This window comes from Centroberyx affinis, unplaced genomic scaffold (assembly GCF_046629955.1).
Source record: "Centroberyx affinis isolate AG114_WGS23_722 - 3 ecotype Tasmania unplaced genomic scaffold, CSIRO-AGI_Caff_v1 ptg001905l_1, whole genome shotgun sequence".
Taxonomy (NCBI): domain Eukaryota; kingdom Metazoa; phylum Chordata; class Actinopteri; order Beryciformes; family Berycidae; genus Centroberyx; species Centroberyx affinis.
The window spans coordinates 81992-94135 of record NW_027280268.1 but is presented as its reverse complement, the minus strand read 5'-3'; the positions used below and the strand labels follow the sequence as shown (position 1 = coordinate 94135).

General features: G+C 42.0%; 1 protein-coding gene across 1 annotated transcript; it reads left to right on the top strand.

The window, feature by feature from the left end:
* The first annotated feature begins 632 nt into the window (after positions 1-632).
* pmp22b (peripheral myelin protein 22b) lies at positions 633-8806 on the top strand. The gene is made up of 5 exons (XM_071530227.1): positions 633-750; positions 1551-1641; positions 2044-2137; positions 5907-6047; positions 6948-8806. Exons 2-5 carry the CDS (start codon positions 1564-1566, stop codon positions 7106-7108), a joined length of 474 nt encoding a protein of 157 aa, XP_071386328.1. The 5' UTR covers positions 633-750; positions 1551-1563; the 3' UTR covers positions 7109-8806.
* The last annotated feature ends 3338 nt before the right edge of the window (positions 8807-12144 follow it).

The following is a 12144-nucleotide window of genomic DNA, read 5'->3' as shown; positions in this document are numbered from 1 at the left end:
GTACCTACTGTAGCCATACAAAGCTATGAAATTCATCAAAGGCTTGACAGTGGTATTTTACTTGGCTAAAGCACTAATTAACAAAATAAAATAAAATTCCCAAAGAGAGTCGTGTCCAAAGGCAATGTTTTTAATAAAGTTGTTTGAACTACACTGCACTCCACTACCAATCCAATATACTATAATTCCACAATTCTGTCAAAGATATTGTAAAAACTTCAGAATGCATATCCGTCTAATAAAAAAGTATTCAGATACAATATTACGCAGCTGAGCAAGCAGCATCAGGAAAAAAGTTATTGTACTAAATTCCAGAGATACTGTATGTGTCCTGTAATTTGGCTGGGAAACAGTGTCAGAGAAAAGACGGAATCCCTCGAAAGCAGATATACTTGTGTCTCTTTAGTAGCCATGGGAGCCAAACAATGATCAGTCAGGGCGCTGCAAAACACAGTGAGTAATCTCCAGGCTGCCCTCATGCGCTATTACGCACGGCGCGTCTCTTGGATATATTGGGAACCCTGGCTGTGGACCAGAGGGGCCACTCCATGACGCAGCGACGCACGCAGGGCGTTGTTCTTCCATAATGAGACACTTTATAACAGCAGCGTCCGCCCTGGCATCAATCTAGTCTGAGAGGGACTTGGGACTGAGGGACTACCACTGTTGGACTCTTTTGGGGGAAACTTGCTTTTGCGTCTTCCGAGTTTGAACCATTTTTTTTGTGGAAATACAAGCTCCCCGCTCGAAGTAAGTGGACTTTTGTGGTAAACTTTCCTATATTCAGCTGCACTTAGAATCATTTCTAAGGGATTAATAATACGGAATTTGATTTTCCCTGGGATAGCCTACGCCGCTCACTTGCGCGCGCCGAGTAGAGACGGGAACTGTCATTCCAAATAGCCGATGGTGAAGCTTATTTGACCGGTGAGAAATATTTTTGCCAAGTTAATACAGTTCCACGCAAATTTATTTTACTACCCACTTCTAACTTGCTCTAATTCGGCTGTTAGATCGTACTGTAGCAGTGATCACTCTTCAAAACATTTGCATTTTGAGCACGAAGTAAGTAAATATTAGTCGAGCTCTCGCACAGAATGACAGCTCAGTTGAGAAGATGTGAGCCAAGCAGCTTCAGGCAGCTTTGATTTTGTTCTTAGCGAGTAAAGGAAAACAGGATGCGGTCCTTCAGATCAGCTCCAAAGTATAAGCTTGATGCCAAATTTGTTGTTGAATGCTGATACCTAGTTTCCCCCCCACATTTAGTATATTAACAGTGAGGTTTTTAGTCATTCTAAATTACGAATTGGTTCAATTTAACTTAATATTATCAGGTTACTGTGTTAATTGTAAACACGGACCCTGCCAGCTGACAGATTGGTCCATATGAAGTTTCTCAAAAGGCTGTTTGTGTTGAGTGTGCTGCAGTGACACACCCATATCCCCCCAATCTGACACACACACACACACGCACGCACGCACGCACACACACACACACACACGCACACGCACACAGTGACACTGTTTTCTGTCTTCTCTTTATTGCCTAGCCCGTCTGAAAAGATGCTGCTCCTACTACTGGGAATCATCACCCTGCACTTCGCTGCTCTGGTTCTCTTGTTTGTATCAACAATTGTCAGCGTGAGTATTTTTTTTTATGTCATTTAATTTTCGACAACATGACATGACCAATTAGCAATCCTATAATAATTTAAAGAAAGGAATTAAAAAAAAAAGAAAAAAAAAAGAGTATGATCAGGTTACTTTATGAGAACCACAGTCACACAAAGTTGCTCTAGGAATATTAAAGTGATAGGAGATAAAAATGCCATAAAGTACAACAAGGCAATATAAACTCACTATTGAGTATCACAGACACATCATAAGTCCCTGTAGGAATATTATAGATATGTTTGTATGATTACTAAAAAATTCACAGCTGTATGTCCTAATTTGGAATATGCATCTTTTATTCATCTTTGCTGATCCATTTGGTGCCATTTTCCATCTGTTATTGACCAAGTTGTATGTTGTTGACACCAGGTATGGACGACAGGTGAAACCAGCACCTCAGACCTCTGGACAAACTGCTCCACTGCCAATGGAGGATACCACTGTGACCCCGCCTCAACCGGAGGTCAGATACAGCTGCCGACTTTTTACCATGCAGACACCTGTGTATTTGACCCCTCATTTTATGGCTTTGCATGTTAAAATTGAACATTTTAGTCAAGTAGGCTCTGCTGTTAAGCTGAGAGTCTCACAGCTGACACTTTAGGGTTTTTTTTAGGTTTGATTTGGGCAGCATGGGCCCACTGAAAACCTGGATTGCATAGAAACTGGTTTACACCATCAACATTAAAGGGGGACTTTAACAGTGTAAAGTAACTTGGGCTAAATCCTACATTTACCATGCTGAGGTGGGCGTGTCACGGCTCCTCTGGGACTCTGGTGCCATCTAGGGCAGAGAATGTGGAACTGCTGCCTTGAACTCCCAGCTCATAGGCTGCCGCTGTATAAATAGTCATGGTGTGATGTCCATATTCAGGCCCCATGTTTGGGAGTCCATAGTGAGAGGGGATGGAGGGTTAGGGAGGTGTGGACCAGGGTGGGGCTGCAGAGAGTATTTAAAGTGTTAGATCTGGGCAGGATTGTGTGTACTGTGTGTGTGTGTGTGTGTGTGTGTGTTTGAAAGCAGGGACCTTGGACCACCTCATGCAGAACATAGCATGCTGACGGCGGGTCACGCCCGAGTGTCAGATAATAGTGTGCAGTATTAGTTCGTGAGGATCATTAAGACAATTTAAGGCAGCAGCTGCAGTCTCGCAGACATATTTAGACCAAGCCATTGACCTCCATGTGTTTGCTTCAACTGTTTTGCTTTTTCTTTGCATGAAGTAGAAATACATGGATCAAATTATTTGGGCCGTTATGGCTCATGACACTTATTAAACCTTATTAAATTTCCAAGATCATTGCTAATTTGGACATTCTGCAGGTTTTTATGTAATCACTGTTGAATAGCCTTATGTTTTGCTGCTAAATGTGCCGTCAGAGTGGTGCGGTAGCTCCTGGCTGCAGCTGGTGATGTCATGTGTCTAGAATGAGCGGTGCTCCGCCAGTGTGTGTTTTGTCAGGGCAACAGGGCCGGCGTGCTCTGCCAGGTGGTTTCGTGGCACAGCCAGTTTGTTTGACTTGCTTTCATTAGTGCACTGACGCACACTGTTTATTCAAGAAGGCGCGTGTGCCTGGGTCTCTGCTCTGGCTCTGGGAGATGGAAGATAGTGGTCTGTTCTCATGTGGAGCCGAGCACAAGTTTGTGTCCAAAAGCTTTTGGAGCTTTGCTGAGCAATAATGTCTTGAGGAGTGAAGGGAAGTCCCTTCTGTCTTGTGGATTGAGAAGGTGAAATGGAGACATATAGTCATACTCTTTGGTTATTTTTAGGACAGTTTTGACACTTCGGATTTTCCATTGACTTTGATGTTGGCTTTGCTTCAGTGTTAGTTTGGTGACGCCCAAATGAGGGATACTCATCTCACTGTTATCACATGTTAAGCTCGAGTCAACCCCCCCCCCCCCCCCCCCCCCCCCTTGTTTATGACAGGGAAAAAAAACATCACAGAATTTACTCACTCTAAAATTAGCCATTCCAGATGAATGTCCTCCGTCCCTGCCACCCACACATAGACCTACAGGACATAAACACACTGGGGCAAACACTGTAGTAGCTTAAATATTTTGTTATGGATTACTTTGTCGGCTTGGATAGTCAGCATAGTGGGGCGCTGGGCCTGAGCGTAGAAGGCAGCCAGACAGCACTCATCAACAATTATTTTCCTGTTTGGAGTTTTGAATGGAAACAGTATTGTAACACTGCAGCGATAAACCATGCCATTCATTTCACCTATTGAGTATGAAGCATGCTTGCTTATCAGTGATATTCTGAGCCCTGAACCACGCCTCACGCCAGGAAATGCCCCATGTCACGGTTTCCTAGTAGAAGTCAGTCAAGGAAGGAAGGAAGACAAGATGTCTGTTTATCTGAAAACACTGATATGCTGTCGGTATTTATAGGTGAACATAGAACATGAGTGGAACATTTCGCCCATTGTTCACAGTATTATCTAGTATTATGTTACATCTGAAAATTGAATTATTACAATGAAATTTAATTGCTTTTCCAATTTGGTATTGTGCTGGGTGCTTTTTGCGGACAGAGATAGCGCACATGCGTTTTTGCATCAAATGGGTTGGCGGAGCGTGTCATGTTTCCTCCCATATCTCAGCCTCTAAAAGTGAACGCTGGACCAACAGTCATCAGGAGACAGCACTGTTTTTCTGGGTAACCTGACTCTGTGCTGGTGAGCCAGGGCAATCAATCAGCATGTTGTTTTCCCCAAATCTATAACAGAGAGATTTCTGTCTTTATGTCTCCAGGAAAACTGTAAGGCTCTTCACAAATGGCCACAAATAGAAAAGTCATGATGGGACTGTGAAGTTCTTTTACTTTAGCCTGCAGTGTTATAATGTGGTTAGTCGAGGTCAAACACAAAGTAAGCTGTCTCATTACTTAACCATCATTACATTCATGAGTATGGCCAGTAATAAATTATGCATCATGGCTGTCTTCATATATAAGTGGTAAGCCATTAAACCACAACATGCCTTTGATTTACATAATGCAATAGAATCGATAAACCGCAGATGCCTGAGGATGTTAGAGGGAATAGGTTAGAGATTAGAATGCTATAGTTTACAAGTGGCCTGCATACAGATGTAGCCATAATAAAGATATAGGCTACTAATATTGCTCCACCCCCAGGAGGTATTGTTTGGAAAATAGTAATGTAGGATAGATAGGGTTTCTACAATGGCCGCAACTGTACATACTGATGCCAGAAGCTGACCTCATCCTGCAGGGTTCAGCATCTTCACTGATCCCTGTTACATGGCAGCAGGTGTGTTAGACCTCAGGCAAACTGGACATGTTGTGGCAGGGAGGGCACTAAAAGGGGACAGCAGCAGCAGACACAGCTAAACATGAGAAGAAAGAGAAGAGAGAGAGAGAGAGAGAGAGAGAGAGAGAGAGAGAGAGAGAGACAGACAGAGAGAGAGAGAGAGAGAGAGGGAGAGAGAGTGCTTGGGAAATCTGAGACGCCAGGAAAGCTGCATACATAACCCTCAGACAAGAAATAGACCCTGCTTAGAAATCCTGGGATTCCTGGCAGGGTGCCACAACTGGAGCACACGCACACACACACACACACACACACACACGCATATAGATCGCATAGATAGACGGTACTTGGTCTTCCCTGTCAATACAGGTGGCTAATGAGTTAATGGCTTCTAGTAGCCAGGCCTTGGATGATCAATATTGTACATTTAGTCATGGGTCCTGTTGTGTGGGGAGCACAGAGCTTTTAGGAACAAGATACCTAGGCAGGTTCATTATTATGGATCCATTAAACATTCCGGGAAGAAAACACAGCCGGGGCTAGGTCATTACTTTCTCTTTGAGAGGATGCATGAATTCAGCAGAGAAAATGCCAGTCACACCCTTTGAGTTCTTGTCACAGAAACATGGTGAAACTTTTGGTGTCCCAGATGTTATTTGAGTTACTGAATAGTTCTTCATTGTTTGTGATGTAAATATTGGTCTTGTATAGGATGCTAATAAAAATGTTGTATCATTTATTTACACCATTTTCTTTCCCTTTTCCTCCCCACCATAGGCTATTTAAACCATTATAATACAGCATGTCGCTAACTGTGACTGTGTGTTTTTTTTTCTGTCCCTCCCCATCTCATATTCTCATTAAGTCAATATAATACAGTATGCCTCTACTAATGATGATGGTTACGGGGCAGATATTGACAGAAATATCCTTCTTTCTCCCTGCAGAGTGGATTCAGGCGGTCCAGGCTCTCATGATCCTGTCCATCATCTTCAGCATCCTGTCTCTCTTCCTCTTCTTCTGCCAGCTCTTCACTCTGCAGAAGGGCGGACGCTTCTTCCTCACCGGAACCTTCCAGATCCTTGCCAGTGAGTGCGCTGCACCTTTCCGCCTCTATGGCACACATCCAGTGACAAGACAACTGAGATCAAATAGACAAAACATGCCTGCATTTTGGCTAGTTTAAACACAAAAACGTCCAACAGGGTTTTTTTGGATTCAGACAGACTACCATCTGCTCAGTTCATGCTAATATTACAACAGCACCTGAGTGACCTGAAAATTCACCGCACACACACACACATGCACACACTCACACCCATACACAGAAGCAACCAGTATTGACTGCTTGCACTGCACCGCCTGTGGCATTAAGAGAGTCTGCGTCAGTTACTAATGGTTTAATGTTCCACTTGTCTATTGTACTTCATGCCCTTTGGCCAGAGAGAGGCTCTGCTGCCAGTCTATTGTGCCCTCTCTTGGCAGCCCTTTCCAACATCCCAGGTCTGCACTATGTAGACAGTGCCAGTGGAAACCTGAGGGTGGAGAGCAGCACAATGCCTGGTGTGCAGGTGCCCACTCACCCAGATGGGAATGGTGCTGGGCTCAGTGCCAGCCACACAAGTTGAAATGTCAAAAAGGCTGACAGTGTGGGGGTGTGAATAACAAACAGATCATGCCATGTCACACCAGGGAGGGGGGCGGAGCCGCTGGCGCTGTGCCATGGCTATAGAGGAGAAGGCAGAGGAATCTAGCGCAGGTTTGTTTAGGGTTCAGTAGGCATGACACACTGTGATGTAATGTGGAGGGATGCCTCCCGGGAAACACTGACCCTGCTCGCCGCCTCCGCCAGACAGGGTTCAGTCCAGGACACGAGGCAGAGAGCACAGCGATGCAGGGAAACCCGATCTGAGAATTGAACAAGATGGAGGCCGGTGTTTTTTCAATGCTCACTGTCCCCCCCCCCCCCCCCACCCATCTCTCTACAGGTCTGTTTGTGATGAGCGGAGCTATCATCTATACGGTGATGAGTCCAGACTGGGTGCCGAAGACAGACTCCTTCGGCTTCTCCTACATCCTGGCATGGGTGGCCTTCCCCTTGGCGCTGATCAGCGGACTCATCTATGTCATCTTGAGGAAGCGAGAATGAGCCCTCCCTCCATCCCAGTGTTCCCAGTAACCCCTGCCCACCTTCAGCGACATCAGTCCCCCCCTAAAGGAGAAGTTCTGATACCTGAGTACCAATGGCCCATGGAGCCACCAGGCCAATACACCCAGATCACAGCGAGGGGGTAACACCAAAAAACGACACGCAAACCGACACAAAACAACCAATACTGTCTCAGTTTAAAGATGTATATAGTATCTATGGTTTAAAACCTATTTATAACACTTTTTACATATATGTACATAGTTTTTGTGTTGCTCTGTCAACAAAGATACTCGTATGAGCTTTGGTTTAGCTGATTAAGTGCCTCAATGTTTGTTTGTAATGATGAAATAATTAGACGCTATTTTGTTGTGTTTTCATTTTCCTTTTTTTGTTTTGGTAATTGCCAAAGAATTAGTAAAAAAGTTGAAGTATTTTAACCAAAGTGCATGTATAAAAATAGAAAGGGTAGAAAGATTTTTTTGATGAGCTTGCTTTACAAAAAGAGTGGTAACATCCATGGATCTAGGATAGCCATTAAATGTAGATTTGGTCCTTTTCTATTTGTGAATTTGCAAGTTTCAGTGTTTTTATTTTCGTTATTTTTCTATTTCTTATTTTCAACAAAGATGGTGCTATGTATTTACCATTCCTATTACTGATAGCAATCATTTACAATTGAGTTACTTTGTCATTGTTTAGAGTCAAACAGCTTGCATATTAAGTAAGTTGAGAGTCAGAGAGAGGTACACTACTACATAATGTGCCTAACTGCTTCTTTAGGGAACACAGCCTATTTCACACTACTTTGTCTGAATATTTTTTTTGATCAGCTACTGTAAAAATGAATAATTGAGTTTGGGGTAGTGCACTGACGAAAGCAAAAGTCGTTTGGAATGTCAGTATTACGCATCCATCAGTGTGTTAAGAGATGGATCACAGTAAAATTACTGTACATCAGCTTTATTTTAGCTATTTGCCTCACTTCGTCCTTCATGTTGATGTTTATGCTCACCTTGTGTATGACTGATAAACTCTCCAGTTGCCAACCTGCCTCTACCAAAAAAAAAAAAGACTCACTGTAGGGCATTACAGCCTCAGTCAAAACGGTATAATTTTAACATTATTTGACACAATGCCACTGAGATGAAGCCATATCAGAAAAGACCAGAAGATAGGACAAAACACATTTAGTGTTCACTGTATGTGAGTGTAAGTGACAGTGACAGTGAGCTTTGCAGTGATGATACAAATGTCTGTTTCACATACTTGAAGTTTGACATGCTGCAGTCTCTGGCCACTGAAGTCTAGATTTTTTTTTCTCTTTTACTGTATAAAACATTGTTTATATTTTGTGCATAACAGATGTTGATGACAATGTAGCCTGAACACTCACTTGTTTTATTGAATGATAAAACAACCAGAAAAAGAAACTAGTTCACTATTCTCACATTATCTAATATTGTGTATTCCACTGTTACAAGGGACTGGATTGATGCTAACACTTGATGCATGAGGAGCTAGAAATTACATAATGCAAAGTAATTTTCTAGGCTAATATGCTGTTGGTTAAATGTCTACCTGTAAACTTTGCAACACAAATCTCTAATTACAAGCTGTGGGCTACAAAAGTGTCATGTGGAATCCCTGCCAATAACTGGGAATAGATGTGTCATTAAAATGAATGCAAATTCTAAATCATTTGTGGTGATGAATCTGTTATGATCAACAGTTGCATATCCATATTCTATCAAATGGCCAATGGGTATCAATACAACACAACTGCAATTCAGCATGCAACATGTAAGTTCCTGTGTACAGTAAGTCTACCTATGTACTAGCTGAACATGCCACTGGCTGTGTTCATACTAACCCTGGGAGACTAAATAAGTTGGCGTGTGCCTGCGGTTGCAGCTGCGGTATGTGACTTGTGTTACACACACTTGGGCTGTGGCACGGGGGTTGGCACCCGATGCCACTCATTCAAAGCATGCAGCTAGTGTTTCAGTGTCAGCAGTGTTTCTCCCACCATATCATCAGAAATAAGAGGACTTGGATTTGATTTGAACACTGTAAGCAAGGGTTTGTCCTCTCCTCTTGACATGTACTTTGAGATCCTGTACTTTGAGATCCTCTAGCAATCAACATAGAGGTATATTGTCCTGAAAAACAAATGATTTAATGTAGAATTGACTATAATACTAGCTAGTCTGCTGTGTTTTTCGACGTGAGGCTCACCATTGTCATATAAGGGTTCAGTTAGAAGAGATGTTAGCTCTCTAATGACAACTGCCCTCTGTACTGTTTTCTGTAAAGCTACAAAGTTCAACTATGCCATTTTTACACCTAAACTTCCAAATGATCTTGATATTACCAAAGCTACTTTGAGTTTAATCATTAAAGGATGTTTCTTACCACCACTATGGAGCTGTTTGTGTCTTTCAATCTCCTAGCTCTACACTACATAGTTATGTTGAGTTTTCATGCTCATATATAGAATAAAACACTACACACACATATAATATACAACCACACCACCCAATTTCCAGAGAAATAATATCATGTAAGCTACTAGACTGGCAGAGAGTGATGATACCTGCCTCTTTTGATGATTGAAGATTAAAGCAGCACACAGCCTGTGCTATAACAGATAAAGACTAATGGTTTGTGATGATATCTGCTTTTAAAAGAATGAAACAGTCATTTTCTAATCAGCACTTGTGCACTGAACTGATGATAGGTATCTAAACCTCCAACTATGAAAGAGTACTCTTAGAGAGGGGGGGATTCTTCTTGCAGGCCTGAGAGGTCACAGTCACCCACTGCCTCTCTCCTTCTGACATACTTGGAATAGCTCAGGGTAAAACGGGGACACTGCACTTTGCATGTGTGTTTGTGTGCTTGATTGAGTGTGTCTTTATCGGTGTGTGCTCTTTCTCTAATATGATTATTTGCTCTTAGCTCCAGATGTCCATATCGCAAATTCTTTATTTACTTTTTGGTTTGACAGCCAGAGTTTATAGTTTATAGTCCAAAGACATGCTGGTCAGGTGAATTGAAGACTCTAAATTGCCCATAGGCATGAGTGCGTTTGTGTGTAGTATGGTATATGATGTAGTATATGATGTATAGTATGTATATGATGTATCTATATGACATAGTATATGTATATGATGTAGTAAAATGATGTATATGAAGTATGTATATGACCTAGTATAGAATGTATGTGATGTGTATGTATATGTATGATGTAGTATGGTATATGATATGTAAATGATGGTATGTAAAGCCCTGAGACTTGACTGTGATAAATACACCAGCCTAGAGTAGTTTATCAAGCTCTATGTGATACTGCCATCTGGTGGATGCAGGCGGTAACAGCAGCAGAGCTTGTATTCCACACTGGATTAGCAAACACTGCCTCCATGTGGTACAATATGAGCATTACACCTGGATCCACAGCCATGAGACACCCACCACGATATAATGGGAGGAGTGGGGAGTTTCTCAGTGTCTCCCTTGGGCTTAGCAGATCATTTTTCTCACTGAAGTATGTTAAAGTTCATTAACTCTATATATGATCATTAGGTGTTGTCTAGAGTCCAGCGTGTTTGCGAGGGTGGGACCTCTCTGCCATTAGTATGCATGTATGGGAGAATGAGGAGTGATTTCTCCTATTTGTCTCCTCTCTATTACCCTTCAGTCAGTCTAATGAACGCTCCTCCTCCGGTGCCATTATGAAGGTTTTTATGGCACAAACACATCATTAGAGATAATGACAGCAGACAAATGACTTTTACTTTTGATAAAAATGGACAAACCACGACATGATCACTCGCTCACAAAAAAACAAAATTTGCATGTCTGAAAAAGGAAACGAACATAAGTAAGGTGGCTATGAGCTGGGTTGAATAGTTTTCATAAAAAAACATCTTAGTGGTTTTTAATGTAACATTGACTTATCCAGGTAAAGCTAAGTGAGCATGCGTGCACTGTTGTAGCATGGTTCTGCTTCACCTTAATTAAACAGCTGTCAATCACAGAAAAGTTTATTCAGTTGATTTATACTTAAACTTAAACTTCCTGGCAAACCCTACCCATCTTGCATCTAAATAGTCTAAAACAAACCATAAAAGAAGTGCAAATCCTATCCCAGAATAGTGAGATGAACCTAGAAATATGTATGGAGAAAAATAACTTAAATGCATGGGAAAGAGGGAGTAAAATACCACTGAAATAAGTCTCTCTCTGACCAGGGTCAACCCCCAAAATTCACCCCTGTCACTCTAATCTGATATGCAATGCCTCACTCCTTCAGCCCCTGTCACCCCTAACCCCTTCTCTAAAATCTGGACAGTTCCTTTATTGCGAGAACCCCTACATTCACAACCATTATATATACACACACACACACACACACACACACACAATGGCTGCAAATGTGTAGTGGGACAGACCAGACAGACACTAGACAGATTTATCACGTTATCCTGAACCAACACTTTGTCTGTGAAGAATTGCCCAGTCCTTTGTCACATTACCTATGGTGATGATGACATGATTGGTGATGATGATTTTTTTTTTTTTGACATTTCAATGAACATCATAAGCTTCTACCCTCAGGCACTGAGTATTTTGGTAAATAGTTTTAATATCCATTGACAGGTGTATAAACAACAACAGACTTGTAAAGAACAAAGCACAAAACCAGTGTATTGTGTCTATCAAAGATTGACTGATACACAGTATTTCCTCAATGCTTTATAGGTGTCTGGGGGTTCCACACATTCTCAGTGATGGAGCGCCATTGTTCTTTCGTCACAGGGTCAAGGACGAGCCTGCAAAATAATCACTTTTCCCATTAATGTCCTAAAAACTCCCCTCTATCTCGTCCTATCCCACCCAATGTCATTATCACCTCCTTCCTTTTTTTTTTTTTGCTTGCAGTCTACCGGGAGATAATATTTTCTAATTTCTGGAACACAATGAGGGCGATGCAAACAGAAGGTCCACCTTAATCTATCACGGCTCCTTCA